At 35.6% G+C, this 19,377-nt stretch overlaps 1 protein-coding gene, 1 long non-coding RNA gene and 1 pseudogene across 2 annotated transcripts in view; 2 read left to right on the top strand and 1 right to left on the bottom strand.

Moving 5' to 3' along the window:
* Adgrg7 (adhesion G protein-coupled receptor G7) overlaps positions 1 to 4,761 on the bottom strand; it is a 59,595-nt gene extending 54,834 nt beyond the window's left edge. The window contains exon 1 of the mRNA XM_010639656.2: positions 4,647 to 4,761. Within this exon, the coding sequence (XP_010637958.1) occupies positions 4,647 to 4,761 (115 nt within the window). The remainder of the gene's footprint in view (positions 1 to 4,646) is intronic.
* The window catches only part of LOC117283234, a 95,770-nt gene that overhangs the window by 70,786 nt on the left and 5,607 nt on the right, over positions 1 to 19,377 (top strand). The window contains exons 3-4 of the long non-coding RNA XR_004514209.1: positions 4,912 to 5,045; positions 15,084 to 15,286. This is a non-coding gene — a long non-coding RNA (uncharacterized LOC117283234). The remainder of the gene's footprint in view (positions 1 to 4,911; positions 5,046 to 15,083; positions 15,287 to 19,377) is intronic.
* On the top strand, positions 10,642 to 14,936 carry LOC104873092 (annotated as a pseudogene).

The following is a 19,377-nucleotide window of genomic DNA, read 5'->3' as shown; positions in this document are numbered from 1 at the left end:
CTTTAAATATACAGTATAGTTACATTTATCATTGGGCTCTTGTACCTTTTATAAGTCTTTTTTCATGCTAAGGACTGAAGATTTGGGTCCCCTCAATGTTCATTTGTTAAAATCGAATCCTAGATGTGAAAGTATGAGCAAGCGGGATTATTTAAAAGGTTGGTTCATGTTGCCAGATTCTTCATGAGTGGGATTTGTACCCTTAATGTGGTGGAGACCACAGTTCTTCCTTTATATCGTATAATGATTCAGCAAAAAGACACATTCTCTGAATCAGAAGACAGGCCCTACACAAACATTGAGTCTACCACTCACTCAATCTCAGACTTCTCAGCCTTTAGAACTTGAAAAGGAAATATATATATTGTTCAGATATTTCCAATAAATAAGTTTCTGTTATTATACCAACCCAAAAGGATTAAGTCTAGCCTTTGGTTTCCACATGATTCATTTATTTAATAAATGGCTATATTTTGGCAACTATAATACAAGTTATATTCTAGTTGTAAGGAGCACAAGTTAATCACTCAAGCCACTGTACTCTTGGGTTTCTCAATCTAGAAGTGGGAAATTAATAAAATGGTAAAAAAATTAAGCTAGAAATGGTCAAAATCATGATGAACCACATGTAAAAAAGCACCGATGCAAGATAATTTAGGCAGGTTAGATTTCTTCTGACAAGACAACTTTAAGCCTCAAATCTTTATCATTAGAGAAAGAGATATTCATATGAAACTCTGGGTGAAGAGTATTCCAAGTAAACTGGCATATTAGAAAACTTTGTCTTACCTTCTTTTGGAGATTGCAAAAATTTAATCAATAATTTAAAAATTTTTCTTTGGCTAGCCAAACTTTGAATGGATAGGAAATCTTGTGCCTAGGATCATACACTTTGTAATATATCTTTGTGGTACTTTGGTGAAAAAGATTATTATTATTTAATGTTTTCATCAGTGGTGTATAAAAGTGACAGACTATGCCAGCAATCCTGAAAGAAATATTATCTCCATGAAATGCTGTTATCTTTATCAACACCAGAGCCTTAAACTGTTACCCTATAACACAAAGTCTAATGAAAAAATAGGCACACAATAAAAAAAAATCTATACTGGATAGAAGATCACTGGTATTTGGGAGACTGTGCCTTGAAGTGCTTTCTGGATATTTAAAGCAATGATTTATTTAAAAAATAAAAGGGAAAACACAGAACAATTGCAATTGAGTTCATTCAAATTCTGTTTGATGACTATTAAATATTTGGGGCTTTATGAATGTGAGAAATCTCTCCATTAAAGGCATTAAGTCGCTAGGATAAATACTACTAGAACATACATTCTTTTTTTCTGTTTTAGATTAGGAGATTAAGGTAGACAACCTATTTAAAAAGCTGGAGGAAACACTTCACACGACTTAGTAGCAGGTGGTAGAGCCATAGCAGTTACTTCACAAACAAAAATCTATACACAAAACAGAAAAGTAAAAAAGCCTCAAAAGTGAAGCATACCCACTTATTTATAAAGTGCATTAATACTCTAGGCTAATGGACCTGACAATAATATGAATTATCAAAGAGTCTGATTTCGCCTAGCAAAACAATAGATATTCTGATTTTACTGTTTACTGAATATTTTTGTGAAGTCAGATTTTCAGCTATTGTTGTATTTAAAGAAAAGATAAATTGATTATGGATTACCCTTTTCTTCCCTCTAGGAGAAGGCAAAATAGTGTGAGAGTTAAGACCACAGATACTAAAGACAGAATGATCAAAGTTCTAATCCAGACCCAACATTTTTTCATTCTTAAACATGAAAATATCCTCTGAGCCTTGATTTACCATCTGCTTTAAAGGTGGAATGAGATTAAATGAAATAAGATATGTGAATTTTTAGCATAGTATTTAGAACATAATAAGAATTTTTGAAATTATAGATCTTAAAAATGATTACACACATAAGTAGCACATATATTGTATTCATGCTCACTCTGTAGTTAAATAACAGGAACTTATTGAAGTTCACTCAGCAGAATATGAATTTTTCTATCTTTCACAAAAGGGTCACCACTTTTACATGAAAAATGAAAATGAGAGATATATAGGCTCTACATTATGTATATGTTGACAAAATGAATTTTGAATGGAATAAAATTAATTTATACAAATTTATGTGTATATATTTTTCTGAATAACATTGTTTTCATCAGTTTCTTACAGATATTCATGACTTGTCTCCCATTGAAAAAGATAAATTTAAACACAATTTTTCTCTATGCCCATGTAAAGGGACCAAAATAAGAACATCCAGTAATTCCATGAAGGGAGATGGGTGGCATGGGATGGAGTAGGTGGAAAGAGAAGAGTATAAGAAAGTGCACCAGGGCAGCATTTACTTATTAAAACACATTCTGAATAAAATGTACATGACCAATAGAAATAGCAATTTACCAGTCTTTCAATTGTTTCTGTGAATGATGGTGTGAACCCTCTCTTTTTCCACTGGGTTTACTCAAAAGTTAGGAGATGTCTTTATATAAACAGCCAGTTGAAAATTTCAGAGCAAGGGAAAAGTTTATCTTTTCTAAGAAGCCGATATGCTTCTACTCTACAAAATGAAATATTTCCTATTTATTCTTTAGAGTCTTAGCTCTTAAGCTCAATGTTATGGTTTTTATTTATCCTAAGTAACTCCTCCTGAGACTTTGACTTTTATATATTTTCTATGTTCTAGTTTTCCATTTCCTTATGTTGTTTCTGTACTTTGGTCCTTGTTTTAATGGTTGTACTGTAACTGTATCCTTTTTAGGTCACCACATATTTCCCTTTAAAAGTAGATGTTATAAAAAGAATCACATCACAGAGGTATATGCTCACTCATGTTTGTAGTGGCATAGTTTTGGAAACAGCCCAATTGCCCATCAACTGTAGACTGGATAAAAATGTGTGTTGTTTTTTTTTTTTTAATAGAGTACTAGTCAGCCATAAAGAATGAGAAACTAGAGATATTTAATGCTAAGTGGATGTATATTGAGCTAAATTGCTGCCTGAGGCCATACTCTTAAGTGAAATTAATAAGTCATTTTCTCTGGTGTGATAAACTAAAAGTGTAAATAAGGATCAAAATGTATAACTGATATTGTGTAATAGGAAACAGGACTAAAAGAGTAGATGAAGTGGGAGGGGTAGGGGAAAGGTAAAAAAGGAGAAGAAAAAATATGTGAAAAGGAAAAACACGGAAACAATGTCTTTGTAAATAGGGAAGGGTGGAAGGGGTGAAGGGAGGGCTGGGGAATGGGAAAAATTAGAACCAAGATAAGTCATGTAACAGTAAAAGATCCCAATGACTAATGTAACTGTACACCTAAAATGTACCAATAAACTTAATAAAAATAAAAATAGATGACATACACATAAAGGCAATAAGGAAGAGATTTCTCAAATATATACTTTTTTTTTTTGGTACTGGGGATCAAACTCGTGACCTTGAGCTTGTGAGGCAGGCATCGGCACCACTTAGCTAAATCCCCAACCCTCAAATATTTAGCAAGCTTAACAGAGAAAAATCCTTAGTTCATAATTTTTTGAAGTTTGAATTAAAATACTTACAAAGTATAAACAAAAAGACATAGTTCCCCAAGTTTAAATTGTATGGTTTTTGTTCTGATAATTTCTTATTCTAGTTCTCCAATTTGAAGCCATGTGCTTCAAATATTATTCTCTAGATTAATCCCCTTACCACTTCATCAACAGTGCATATATTTGACCCCTTTTGCCCTAGCAGTGGATTTTTTCAGCCACATACTGTGTTCCCATAGCAGTAATCTGCTCAGAGGGCAGACAGCTACACCTGCTGCCTTTTTTGCCTGACATTAGTTACCTTTACACTGTTTCATTAGAAATTTTCTGTTTTTTCCAAAAAGAAGTATTCCATACACTTAATACTGAATACTTTATGGAGAACAGCCACTGTCAAAGGGAACAAGCATTAGGATTACTGAAAGCCTCTGTTGTGAGCTCCCGAGGACTTTCCTTTAACATTATTGTTTTACACACTACTGTTTTCCACACCTTCCCACAGCAGCTCTAGAACACATCAGGGAACTAACAGATGCATGTTGAGTAAGCAAAAAAATAAATTTTAAAATTATATTAATTTTTTAGTAGTTTTCTATACCTTGAAAGTGGGAAATTTGCATGCAAACCATATGATTGTTTTGATGTTAGTGATAACAGTCCTAAACTTCCTTCTGGAAAGGAAATTCAATTTTGCAAATGTGTAATGGTGAATGTGAACCCATAACAACCATTCTTGGATTTAGCTAAACATGCCTAAATAAGTACTTTAAATAATTTTAATTTTATCCAGCTGTCAGTTTCGTTAGGACTTACGAGATTAAGAAGAAGAAGCTAGTTCACCCATGTTATGGTTCATCCTGCCTATTCACACTCATACATATAGAAATACGTGCATATGCATGTATATAATACATATAAAAACTTGCTAACTGTCAATTTACTCATATTTTATAGATGGCATACTGGTAAATAGCCTCAGCTAGGACAGAGTAATTTCCAGCACCGGTATATCAAGTGTCAGGGAAAGAAGTACAATTCCTTCTGCCTCTGAGTTAAACATAACAGGGTCACATACCTCTCTGGATCCTTATCACTGTCTGCCAGATGCATAGTCCCAAAATGACGGCCGTCAGTAGCCCACACACAGCGACCACCAGCATTCTGATGTTACAGGTGCTGCTGGCAGCCATGGTGAAGCCGATTCACAAACCAAATCACAAATCATACAAGCAGCTAGCTTTGCTTGTTGTTGAGCCAATAAATTAATCAAATTCTGTTTTAAAGCATAAAAATAATTCCTCCTTTCAGTGATGTATCAGGAAGGTCTTCTTGTATTTCAGATGTTTTGAGGCTAATCCAGCAGGACACAGTTCAAATGACCTAATAAATGGTGTGTATTGTGATTGCAATGTCCTCATCCTTCACAGAAAGAGGACCTGAAAAAAAAAATGACTGGTGTTAAAGGAAAATGAAGGTAAGTCAGGGCAATAAAAAAGGAGGAGGAACTAGCAAAGTGGGGTCAAAGGGTGAATACCTGGACAAACAGGAGAGTGAACAAAGGGAGCATAAACAAAGGAACCAGAGAGAAAATCAAGAAGGCAATGGATCCTGGTGTCCACCTGAAGCTAAACTCTCTGTACATTTGTTTTAGGACTGTCTAGCACAGGTAGACCAGCAGGTGTCTCATGCCATACAAACGCTTTCTATAGGAAATGAAGTCTGTTGTCAGTGTGAGGATAAACAGCACTAGACACAAGGGATTCCAGTTTTCATTTAAGGGTGCTACATTTTGACAGCTGTGGTTGGTGAGCAGGCAGCTGGTTCAGAGTAAGGTTTAACAAGCACTAAAGTCTAGTATCACAATCCATCTACTATGAGCTGAATTGTGTTACCACCAAAATTTGCATGTTGGGGTTCTAACATCCAGTAATTCACAATGTGACCTTATTTGGAGATAAATTTATTATAGAAGTAATTGAGTTAAAATGAGACCATTAAGGTTTCCAACAGCAGTTTAGCTGGTATCCTTACAAGAAAAAACATTTGGAAACAGAAATGCATAGAGGGAAGATGACATGAAGCTACACAGGGAGAAGACAGCCATCTATCAGCTACAACAAAAAAGTTGGAACAGGACATTCCCACAGTCTTCAGAAGAGTTCAATGCAACTAACATCTTTTTTTTTTTTTTTTTTTTTTTTTTTTTTTTTTAAGCAATAACTTTTTTTTTTTTTTTTTTTTTTTTTTTTTTTTTTTTGAGACAGGGTGTCACTCTCCAGTTTAGGCTAGCCTTGACCTCACTATCCTAGGCTGGCCTCAAACTCATGGCAATCCTTCTGCCTCAGTCTCCTGAGCACTGGGATTACAGGCATGTGTTACACTAGGCCTAGGTAACATCTTGATTTTAGACTGAGATAATAAATCCTATACTCAAACAGTTCAGTTCATACTACTTTGTTACAGCAACCCAGGGAAGAAAATACTTTGAGCTCCTGCAAGCTGATGTCTCTTTGCAGCTACAGAACTCTTTTGCCCTGAACTTCATGTTCTCCCCCATCCTCTCTATGTCGTCAAATGAATGATGAATGAAAGAATGAAAGACAGCTTATTTCCTCAGAGTTGTTTCTTGAGAATGAAACAGATGCTCTGGATGCTCCCTCAGTCCACTAAACTCACATTTATTAAGTGGCTTCAGTGTGTCAGAATTATTACAAGATATGGATGGGACCACAAAGAACTCATATTTTTTTAGGGATGAGATAACAAAATATAACCCTTTTTTTAATGTTAAACAAAATGAGTTTATTTAGGTGAATTTTTATGACATGTTTTGCTTTTCATACATTGTAGGCTGAAATTTTGTTAGCTTTTGGTTTCTTTTTTTTTTTTTTTAGTTTATTAGTACATTTTAGGTATACAGTACAGTACAGTTATATTCATTATTGGGATCTTGTACCTTTACAAGACAGGTCTTAGCTTTCATTTTTTCCCCTGTCCCTGCCCTCCCTTCACCCCCTCCTCCCCTCCCCATTTACAAATACTTTATTTCCATTTTTTCATTTTCTCATTTTTTTTTCTTTTCCCTTATTACCTTTCCCCTACCCTTCACTTCCCACTTTCCCTACACCTTTATCCCTTTTCTTCCTATTTCACATTGTCAGTTATCTCATTAGGATCTTATGTACTCTTAATGAGACAAATAGTAACTATTAAAATGAAGAATAATACATTTTAATTACAACAGAATACTAGGTCATTAATTCCTTCAGGAGTATTAAACAAGGTTTTATAAAACAAGCTTTATATTTAAGCAGACCTTTGGTTTACCCCTAAACAAAATTGGTGTTTTCCCCAATTCTCTGTATCACTTAATTTATTAAAGTACAACTTTGAGAGATATGGGCTTCAAGCCTAATTTATTCAACACCAAGTTCAGAAAAATAAAGTGGAAAGAATTAGAGAGACTGCTGCAGAAGTACAAAACAAATGAGTCTATTTTCTCATTTATTATGGATACATTAAAACTATTCCTTTACAAGATCCCAATGATGAATGTAACTGTACTGTATACCTAAAATGTACCAATAAACTCAATGAGAAAAAAAAACTATTCCTTTAATGTCTACATATGTTATCCACAGAAACTACTTGGAAGCATACACAATTTTTTTCACGGAAATATGGGGTAGTTTGGGTGAGAAAAATAATTTTTAAAAATTTTACATTCTTTTCATGGTTTTGAAGGTTCTATTGGTTCTATGTCTCTAAAGAACAAATACAAGGACCATTTTTCAAAAAGCATCATGAATTTTCCAAAATTACAATGCCTATCATTTCCCCCAAATCTTAATACTGCTGGATGATATGTAAGGATACTCAAGAAATTTTGGTAGACATATAAAATATTCATAATTCCTTGTGTTTATTTGCACTATTTAGGTATACAACATGATGACATTCATCATTGGGAATGTGTAGCTTTACATAATATATTTTGGTTCTTATTTGCCCTCCCTTCAACCCCTCCACCCCTCACAATTTACAAAGACTTTGTTTCCATTGTTTCATTTTTTCATATCTATTCCTTTCCTTTCCCCCACCCCTCCCACTTCCCTTTTGGACCATATCTTCCTATTGAATATTATCTATTATACGTTTAGACCCTTATTTACACTTTCAGTTTCACACACCAGACAATATATGCAATATTTACATATGTGTGTCCTATTTACTTCACTTAAGAGTATAACCTCAGTGTACATCCAATTAGCTATAAATGTCTCTAGTTCCTCATTCTTTATGGCTGAGGTGTACTTTATTATATTAAAAAAAACATATCTTTTTTATCCAGCCTCCAGTTGATGGGCAATTGAATTGTTTCCAAATTTTAGCTATTGCAAACTGTGCTGCTATAAACACGAGTGTACATATATCCCTGTGGTATGAGTCTTTTAATTCTTTTGGGCAGATACACAGCAGGGAAATAGGTGGGTCAAATGGGACCTCTAATCTAGGTCTTTGAGGTATTTCCATACTGATTTCCACAATGATTGCAGCAGTCTGCACTCCCACCAACAGTGGAGAAGGTTTCCTTTTCCCCAACCCCACCAGCATTTGTTATTGGCTAATTTCTTGATAGCAGCCATTATTTTCTGGAGTGAGGTGGAATCTCAGTGTTGTTTTCATCTGCATCTCTCAAAGAACAAGTTATGTTGAACATTTTTCACGTGTTTATTTGCTATTTTTACTTATTTTTAAAAGAAATGTCTGTTCATTTACATTGAACAAAAATGGATGCCCATTTTTGGTTTGGGTCTTTAAATTGGGGGGATCAGATTTTTTAAAGTTATATATTCTAGATAGTAGCCCTTTGTCTGGAGAACAACTGGAAAAACTTTTTCCCACATTGTGGGATCTACCTTCACTCTATTGGTAGTTTCCCTTGCTGTACAGAAGCTTTTCAATAAGATGAGACCCCAGTTGTTGATTATTTGTGCTAGTTTACATGCAGATGACATTTTGTTCATGAAATCTTGTGTCAATATTTTCAAGAGTTCTAACTAATTTTTCTTCCACTGGTTTAGTGTTTCTGCTTTAATATTTAGATCTTTAATTAATTTCAATTTTACTTTAGTTCATGGTGAGAGATATAGGTCTAGTTTTAATCTTTGGCAAGTTGAAACCCAATTTTTTCCCAGCACCATTTATTAAAGAGGCTATCTTTCCTCCTATGAGGGTGTTTGTGTCCTTTGTCAAAGATGAGGTGGCTGAGTGTTTGTGGACTTCTTTCTGCATCTTCTAATATGTTTCACTGATCCTCAGATCTATTTCATTGCCAGCAATATGCTGCTTTTTATCACAGTAACTTTGCAATATAGTTTCAACTTGGGAATTGTGATACCACTTGCTTTGTCTTTTTTACTAGAATTGCTCTTGCTATTCTAGGTGTATTCTAGTTCCAAATGTATTGTTGAGTCATTGTCCCCAGTTCTATGAAGAATGCTGTTGGAGTTTCAATTGGGATTGCATTGAATCTATATAGAGTTTTGGAATTATGGCTATTTTTACTATGTTGATTCTTCCTACCCAGGGACAAGGGATGTCTTTCTATTTTCTAATATCCTCATCAATCTCTTTTTTCAGATTGCTATAGTTTAAAGAGTAGAGGTGTTTAATTTCTTTCATTAGATTTGTCCCTAGGTATTTCATTTTTTGGATGCTGTTAAATCTTTTTTTTTTTTTTCAGCTTTGAGTTTATTGGTACATTTTAGGGATACAGTACAGTTACATTCATTGTTGGGATCTTGTACCTCTACATGACAAGTCTTGATTCGCATTTTTTCCCCTTACCCCTGCCCTCCCTTCACCCCCTCCTCCCCTCCCCATATACAAACACTTTATTTTCATCTTTTCATTCTCTCACATTTTTTTCTTTTCCCTTTTTTTTTTTTTTACTCTTCCCCAGGATGCTGTTAAATCTTAAATCTCTTAAATCCATTTGTTCAAGAATTTGATTGTGTTATAGTATATTGTTGTTTATTTTTTGTCTAGTTAATCTATTTGTGACAGTGGGGTATTGAGCTCCATCACTAGTATTAGTGGTTATTTGATCTTTTATATCCATAATATTTATTTTATATAGTTGGGTGCACTAGTATTTGTTGCATATACATTTATGATTGTTTTTTCTACCTCTTAGATTTTTCCCTTTACAAGGATTTAATGGTATTTCTTTCTTAATTAGTCTTGGCTTAAAATATATTTTATCTTCAAACAGGACAACTAGTCCTGCTTTTTTTCAGGTTCCTGTCACATGGAGTATTGTTTTTCACCATTTAACTTTCAGTCTGTGAGTTTCTTTTTGAATTATATGTGTTTCTTATATACAGCATATTGTTGTACCTCTATCTATCTCCCTTGTCATCTATGTATATTTATATTTATAAATAATTAGATATTATATATGTTATGCACATACATCTGGATTCTATTGGTTCTATGTTTGTAATGTACAAATACCAGAACCATTTTGCAAAAACCATCATGAATTTTCCAATATAACAAGGCCCATCATACCTCAAAATCTTAGAATTAGTGGGTGATATGTAAAGATACTCAAGGATGCCGGGCATGGTGGTGCACGGCTGTAATCCCAGCACTCAGGAGGCTGAGGCAGGAGGATTGCTGTGAGTTTGAGACCAGCCTGGGCTACATAGTGAGTCCAGATCAGTCTCAACTACATAGTGAGACCCTGTCTAAAAAAACAAACAAACAAGCAAAAAGATACTCAAGGAATTTAGATAGACAGGAGATGTGTAAAATATTAAGGCTGCCAAAGACAATGCAGAAGTTGTTCATTGATAGTGTCTCTACAACCCTAAACACCTGAGAAATATTATTATCACAAGACTAAATTTTAAAATTTCCAAATTAATGAAACTATAATGGCTTAAATGCATTGTCAAGCCAAGTTTCCAGAAGATTTTACAATAGATAATGAATTTTATGACTGATGATGAAATGTGGAGATATAATATCTTTATCTCTAACAGATTTAGTATTATCTTCAGCATGTCATTTCTCAGCTCAAAGAAAATATTAAGCTTAAAACTAAAGTTAAAGCTGTGTGATTATATTAGTTTACTAGTGCTGCTCTCAAAAATCAGGGTTAAACAACAGAGATTTATTTTCTCACATCTCTGAAGATTAGAAATTCAAGACTATGGTATGGAAAGGCCATGCCCCCTCCAAAGTTACTAGGGAAAGATCTGTTCCATGCCGGTCTCCAAGATTCCGGTGGTTTACTATTATTATTTTGTATTCCTTGACTTGTACATAAATTACACTGATCTTGGTCTTTGTGTTCACATAATATTTCCTGTGTGTATACACTTGTGTGTCTGTTTAAATTTCAAAACACACTTGTAATATTATATTGGGGGATACCTCACTCCAGTATTGTGTCATCTTTAACTAAAAACACAAGAATGATTGTACTATTCCAAAACAAAATCACATTCTGAGCTAAGTATTAAGACTTTAATATATAAATTTGGGCAGTGAGGAACACCTTGGTACCTATAAAATGGATCAGAGACCTAATACATTAAAATCTATGATTAAGAATATAATACATGCCCTACCTTTATTTTTTATAATATAAATTGTCCCTTGGGTTAAGGAAGCTTCTTTTAGGATATGAATCTGGTACTTCACCAAGTTTTGTCTCTATCCTTTGCCACTAGATGGAAAAATTACTGCTATCCTTTCTGCAGGAGAGTCAATACTACATACTTCAGTCTTCACCCTTTCTTCCATATGTAGCACAGCAGATTGGAAATTAGTTTAAGGCACATTTCTTGAGGGATGGGAAGTAAGAAGGGGTGGGGAGATTCTTTTGTCCTAGCCATCTGAGTCTACCCACCTCTCTCTTAGATTTCTAATCAGAATCCAATCACCAAAGAAATTTACCAAGAAGTTGATATCTCTCCCTCTTAATAAACACTATTTGTCAGGGATGTGGTGGATAGTCTTTAGAATAATTCAGGTCCATCTAAGAATTGAACCATTCACTATGCAGCAGTATCCTAGCAAGTGGAAAAAGTGATCACTTGTAGTGTCAAAAAATTTGCATCCCAACCATAGTGGTTGGAGGGATGGCAGTGATCACATGTCCTACTGGAAAGAGCTGGATTCTGGTTTCAGGTCACCATCAGAAAAGCTAAGCTTGCCATACAGTAAGGATCAGGAGATCTGATCTGGATTTCAGAACCATCCTTGATTACAGAATCTTGGATTATGTCTCCCACTTCATCCTTCCTTCCAGATCATCCCTACAGACCTGTAAGATTCCATCTGGTAAATTACTACCAGTTCTTAGAAGGGAGTGAAGGAAGATTGTTGGTTGGAAAACAACAGGGTTGAATGAGTTCCAGAAAGCAGGATTCTCAAACTTGTGGACAGCAATCTGCAGAAGAAGACAACTTCAAAAAGCCATCCCGAAGCAATATGCAGAGAAGTAAGAAGAGAGGGCCCCCCTCAGGAAAGATGTCTGGTCCATATCCAAAGAATCTTAAGCCAGCTCTTCCAGGAAGATGGGGAGGTTTCTCTGTGGAGAGCCCTCCTTCAGGATCTGTGAGGAAGACAAGAACAAACAGAAGACTCCTGGGAATGGAGATGGTAGCAGTACCAGTGAAGTACTCCAGGCCCCTTGGAAGAAAAGAGCCCGAAAAGAGACCCTACTGTTAAAAGTGAGGAGGCATTTAAAAATAGAATGAAGTTAAAATGAAGATTCCTGACAGCAGCCATTCTTTGTGGGGTGAGGTGGAATCTCAGTGTTGTTTTCATCTGCATCTTTCGAATGACCAGTGATGTGGAACAGTTTTTCAAATATTTACTTGCTGTTTTGATTTCTTTGTCTGAGAAATGTCTGTTCATTTCGGATGCCCATTTTTGAATTGGGTCTTTATATTTGGGGGGACTGATTGTTTTGAGTTCTTTATATATCCTTGATAATAGTCTTTTGTCTGAGGAACAGCTGGTAAAAGTTTTTTCCCACATTGTAGATTGTCTCTTAGTTCTGCTGATGGTTTCTTTTGAAGTACAGAAGCTTTTTAGTAAGATGAAATCCCAATCGTTGATTCTATCTGCTAGTTCCCGTGCTACTGAGGATTTGTTCATAAAGTCTTTTCCTATACCAATGTCTTCCAGAATTCTGCCTAACTTACCTTCCAGCAAGTTTAATGCTTCTGTTTTAATATTTAGATCTTTAATTCATTTGGATTTTAATTTAGTGCATGGCGAAAGATAAGGGTCTAATTTTAATCTGTGTCAGGTTGACATCCAGTTTTTCCAACACCATTTATTAAAGAGGCTATCTTTCCTCCACTGAGGATGGTCAGCTCCTTTGTCAAAGATGAGGTAGCTGAGTACATCTGCATTTCTTCTTGCATCTTCCAGTCTGTTCCACTGATCCTCAGGCCTATTTCTTTGCCAGTACCATGCTGTTTTTATCACAGTGACTTTGTAGTATAGTTTCAAATTGGGAATTGTTACACCTGGTGCCATGTGTCTGTTGCCTAGAATGGCTTTTGATATTCTAGGTCTCTTATGGTTATAAATGAATTTTTGGATTTTTTTTTCTAGTTCTGTGAAATATAGTATTGGAATTTCAATTGACATTGCATTGAATGTATACAACAGTTTTGGTAGTATGGCCATTTTCACTATGTTGATTCTTCCTACCCAGGAAGCAGGGGATATCTTTCCATTTTTTTATATCCTCTTCAATTTCTTTTTTTCAGAGTGCTGTAGTTTTCAGTGTAGAGATCTTTTGTTTCTTTTGTTAGATTGATCCCTAGATACTTCATTTTTTTGGATGCTATTGTAAAAGGAATTTTTTCCCTTATTTCTCTCTCTGAGTGTCTGTTATTTGCGTATAAGAAGGCTATTGATTTTTGGGTATTCACCTTGTATCCAGATACTCTACTGAATCTGTCAATTAAGTCTAGACGTTTTTTGGTGTTTTTTGGATCTTCAATGTAGAGCATCATATCATCAGCAAATAATGACAGTTTAACTTCTTCCTTTCCTATCTTTATTGCTTTAATTGCTATGTTGTCGGGGTTGTGGGGAGAAAGGAATCTTTCTCCATTGTTGGTGGGAGTGCAGACTTGTGCAACCACTATGGAAATCAATATGGAGATACCTCAGAGAGCTTGAACTGAAGGTTCCATTTGACCCAGCCATCCCTCTGCTGGGTATATTTCCAAGAGAACTAAAAGAATCATATCACAGAGAAGTATGTGCACCCATGTTTATAGTGGCACAGTTTGTAATAGCTAAATCTTGGAAACAGCCCATTTGCCCATCCATTGGAAACTGGATAAAGAAGATGTGGTTTTTCTAGAAAATGGAATATTACTGAGCCATAAATAATGAGAAAATAGATTCATTCATAGGAAAATGGGTACATATTGAAGATATACTCCTAAGTGAAATAAATAAGTCACACATGTGTAAATACAGAATAGTTTCCCTGGTGTGAATAATCTGCAACAATGCATAAGATTCTAATAAGATTACTGACATTTAGAAATGAGAAGAAAGGAGCTAAAGGTGTAGGGAAGGTGGGATGGGTAGGGGAAGAGTAAAAAGGGAAAAGAAAAAAATGTGAGAGAATGAAAAGCTGAAAATAAAGTGTTTGTGGATGGGGAGGGGACGAGGGGGTGAAGGGAGGGCAGGGGCAAGGGGAAAAAATGAGAATCAAGACTTGTCATGTAGAGGTACAAGATCCCAACAATGAATGTAACTGTACTGTATCCCTAAAATGTACCAATAAACTCAATTAAACCTGAAGAAGAAATGAAGATTCCTGAAGAATTAAAACCATGGCTTGTTGAGGACTGGGACTTAGTGACCAAGCAGAAGCAGCTCTTTCAACATCCTGCTAAGAAAAATGTAGGTGCCATTCTGGAAGAGTATGCAAATTGTATGAAATAACAAGAGAATGTTGATAATAAGGAATATGCAGTTAATGAAGTTGTGGCAGGAATAAAAGATTATTTCAATGTGATATTGGGCATTCAGCTGTTCTACAAATTGGAGAGGACCCAATATACTGAAATTCTCTTGGCTCATCCTGATGTGCCAATGTCCCAGGTTTATGGAGTGCCACACCTATTGAGATTATTTGTAAGAATAGGTGCAATGATAACCTATACACCCCTTGATTAGAAGAGCCTTTCATTATTGTTGGGCTATTTGCATGATTTCTCTAAAGTATCTGGCAAAGAATTCTGCATCACTGTTTACTGCCAGTGATTGCAAAGTGGCTTCTGCTGACTGTCATTGCAAAGCCCTGTGAAGGACTACTGACCACTCACTGTTAATGTCTGATATCTACAAACACTTTCTGCTCCTAGTCTTTTACTTGTATAATTGATGTTCTTTAAAATTGTCAGTGTACAACAGGGCTTATGTTTCAGTTTGTTTTCTGTTCTGTTTGAAACAGAAAACAAAAGGAGTACAATCTCCTTTCCTCATTTCGGCTCTCCAGCTGCCTGCCCGGGGCCACCCGCCAGGTGCATGACCTCCTGGACTGTGTGCCACCAGATCCAGTAAGGACCCAAGGACCCCACAGGAGGTCTCTCCAGATGCCTGCCCGGGCCCGCCCTGCAGGGATACTACCTCCCGGACTGCATACCACCAGATCCAGTAAGGAAGGCCCTTGAAACACCCCCACAATGTGCTCCCCCCCATTCTAAAACCTCCTGATTGGGCCAGTCCTTGGACCTACTCTGCAGAGGCATAGGTGCTCATCAAGGGTAGTTTTCTGAGCTCCCAACTTTGAACATCTTTAAAGAAAGGGCAGGGGAAACCTGTAATTGAACTGAGTGGAGTCCAACTGTGTGGGTTGGGAAACTCAAGTTAGGCCTTGTGGACTGAGGTCAGTCTCAGTTGAGGGCACCTGCCATTGGCTAGCCGAGATCAGGGGATTCGGATCTGCATATGGCTGTACATGTGGTATAATATGACAACAGAGACATAGTCTGAAAGAGGACCTTTAAATTTTTCTTTTTTATTTCTTTTCCTCATTCCACCATAAAATTTCTTTTTTTTGTGTGTCCTCTCTCTCCAACTCCATCCCTTGCTCCAATATATTATCCCTCATCTCTCTTTTTATTCCTGTTCCTGGTCTAACTCAGACTTCTTCTTTTATTATCCCCCCCACCTTTTTTTTTTTGGTTTTTTTAAATTTCGTTTTGTTTTTTTTTTCTTTATGTTCTTTTCTCCAGTCATTTTACCTCACTCATGGCTCCTTAGCTTCAAGGGAAGGCAAGCGCCTATTACTGTTATGGGGATATATTCTTGTCCTTATCTCTGCACGCTGTCTATCCCCTCTGAAGTTAATAGCTTCATAATGATAGTAAGGTCATTCTACATCCTCTAGTTTCACTTCAAACCTGCTCCAGTTCTTTCACTTATCTACTCTTCTCATCCAAACTCAGTCTAACCCCCCATCATAAATGGTAAAGATGCTATAATGAAAAGCGTGTTCACTGCAAATACATTTTGGGCTGCTTCTTGATATTAATTTAATTCACATGGTTTAAAGGTTGTAGATTAATGACTACCAGAAGTGGTCAGTTTGCAAGCTGTGTTTGATCCTATTGGGCTGCTGAATGTATCAATAGGGATAAAGGATTGTGATTTATTCAATGAGTTGTTTTCTCTAATATTATGAACATGAGGATGTCTATGAGTCATTAGAAACTCAAAAGCTAAAACACAACTACATCTGGAATATTTAAATAATACCCAGAAATTAAACCAAGGACAAACCAACAACAAAAATAAAAATGAGAAAACACTTAAGCAAGACACAAAGGCAAATTTCCAGTTCACCAATGGCAAACAGTAGGACAAATAAGGATGAAAAGTCTGATAGAGAACCAGCAGGACACCCTGTACCCATAGCACAGGAGGTAACAAAACAGATCAATCAGGCTCTAGAAAAATTCAAATCAGAAATAATTTCCCAATTAACCAGAGAGATGATGAACAAAATGGAAGTCATGATTCAAGACTCTAGAACAGAAACTGACAAAAAAAGAGATGAGCTCAAGACCATGATAGAAACTGGGAAGACTCAGTATAAGAATGAAATGGAAACAATGAATGCCCAACAGAGGAAAGAAATGGAATCCATAAAACAGATTCAAACAGATATCCAGGAGATTAAAAACTCTATTGAAAGTGTACGCAACAGAATAAAAGATTGTGAAGATAGAATTTTTCTGGGCTAGAAAGGATAGATATAGAAAATAGGATCACAGTCAGTGACCGTGAAAAAAGAGGTCTCTCAAAAAACAGTAAGGGATGATGAGAAATCAATCCAGCAACTTCTAGATGATGCAAAGAAAAATAAAATAAGACTGATTATGTTTCAGAAATTCCTGAAATAGCAGGAGAAAACACAAATGACTTAAAAAAGTTCTTCACAAAATTAATGACAAAACTTCCCAAACAGAAGGGAAAAATTAGACATACAGATAAGTGAGGCATATATAACTCCAACTAGCCATGAAAAAAAAAATCTACACCTAGACATATAATAATCAAGATCCCAGAAATCGAACAGAAAAACAAAATACTACAAGCAGTAAGAGCAAAGAAACAAATCACATTCAAAGGAAAGCCCAACAGAATCACAGCAGACTTTTCAACACAAACCCTTAGGTCAAGGGGAGCCTGGAGTGAGGTACTTCAAGTCCTAAAAGAAAATAACCTCCAACCTAGACTGATGTATCCTGCAAAACTCTCTTTGAAAATAGATGGGGAAATAAGATACTTCCACGGCAAAGAACTCCTGAGAAATTTCATGAACACCAAACCAGCACTACAAGGAATTCTAAACAATATCCTAGAAAAGGACAATGGAGGATACAATACCATGAAGCTCAACAGACCAAATCAAATAGGCAAGGCAAGAAACTAAAAGGAGAGGGGAGAAAAAGTAAAAAGAGTCAACAAAAGGACAATAACATGACAATAATAAGTCAAAATATATCAGTTATGACCATCAATGTTAATGGCCTCAACTCACCAATCAAGAGAAATAGACTGGCAGAATGGATTAAGAAGCAAATCCAACAATATGTTGTATACAAGAAACACACTTTGTGCAAAAGGAAGCCCATAGACTGAAAGTGAAAGGATAGAAAATAATTCTCCATGCGTCAGGAGCCCAGAAAAAGCAGGGGTAGCAGTCTTATTCAAGAAGTAAATTTCAAACCAAAACTCATTAAGAGAGACAAAGGACACTACATCCTTGTAAAGGGAACAGTTCAAGAGGAAGAGTTGACAATCATAAACATATGCACCAAATATAAATGCCCCCAACTATATAAAACAAATATTAAGTAACATGAAAAACCAAATAAGCACTAATACACTTGTAGTGGGGGATTTAAATACCCCACTATCACAAATTGACATATCATCTAGGCAGAAAATGAACAATAAAAAACTAGAACTGAACCAAGCTTTGGAACACATGGACTTAATAGATGTTTACAGAGTACTCCTCCCCACAAAATCAGAAGATACATTCTTTTCAGCTGCACATGGATTATTCTCCAAGATAGACCACATATTGGCTCACAGAACAGCTCTGAATAAATGCAAAAGAATTCAAGTCATCCCCTATATATTATCACATCATACTGCAATCAAGCTGGAGATCAATAGCACAAAAAATGGTAGGAACTTCACAAGCACATGGAAACTGAACAACACTCTCCTAAACAATCAATGGATTACAGAGGAAATTAAAGAAGAAATTAGACAGTTTTTACAAATAAACAAAAATGCCAATACAACACACAGGAATCTATGGGACACAATGAAAGCAGTTCTATGGGAAAAATTCATAACATTGAATGCCCACACTAGGAAAACAGAGCAGGCTCAAATAAACAACCTAATGATGAAACTTAGACTCCTAGAAAAACAAGAGGAAGAAAAACCCAAAGCTAGAACAAGAGAGGAAATTATAAAGACCCAAGCAGAAATCAAAGTAATAGAAATTAAGAAAATGATACAAAAAATAAATGAAACAAAGGGCTGGTTTTTTGAAAGAGTAAATAAAATCAACAAACCCTTAGCTAATCTTATCAAAAAAAGGAAAGAAAAGGCTCAGATCCATGCAATCAGAAATGAAAAAGGCGAAGTCACAATAGATCTAAAAGAAATCCAGAGGATCATGAATACCTACTTTGAGAACCTGTACTCCAATAAAATGGAAAACACAGAAGAAATGGACAGATTTTTAGATACTTACGAATTACCAAAGTTGAACAAAGAAGATAAAAACATTTTAAACACCCCAATTACAGTCAGTGAAATTGAAAATGTAATTAAAAATGTGAGAGAATGAAAAGATGAAAATAAAGTGTTTGTAGATGGGGAGGGGAGGAGTGGGTGAAGGGAGGGCAGAGGTAAGGGGAAAAAATGAGAATCAAGACTTGTCATGTAGAGGTACAAGATTTCAACAATGAATGTAACTGTACTGTATCCCTAAAATGTACCAATAAACTCAATTAAAGCTGAAAAAAAATTTACCAACAAAGAAAAGCCCAGGCTCTTATGGATTCACTGCTGAATTTTCCAAGCCATTTAGAGAAGAACTACTGCCATTATTCTTCAAACTTTTCAATGAAATTGAAAGAGAAGCTATACTTCCAAATTCATTCCTGGAAGCAAGTATCACTTTGATTCCCAAACCAGGGAAAGATGAAACTAAA

This window comes from Fukomys damarensis, unplaced genomic scaffold (assembly GCF_012274545.1).
Source record: "Fukomys damarensis isolate Sample0158 unplaced genomic scaffold, DMR_v1.0_HiC HiC_scaffold_24, whole genome shotgun sequence".
NCBI classification, from domain to species: domain Eukaryota; kingdom Metazoa; phylum Chordata; class Mammalia; order Rodentia; family Bathyergidae; genus Fukomys; species Fukomys damarensis.
The sequence above is the reverse complement of the archived record's forward strand: the minus strand, read 5'-3'. Positions and strand labels throughout refer to the sequence as shown.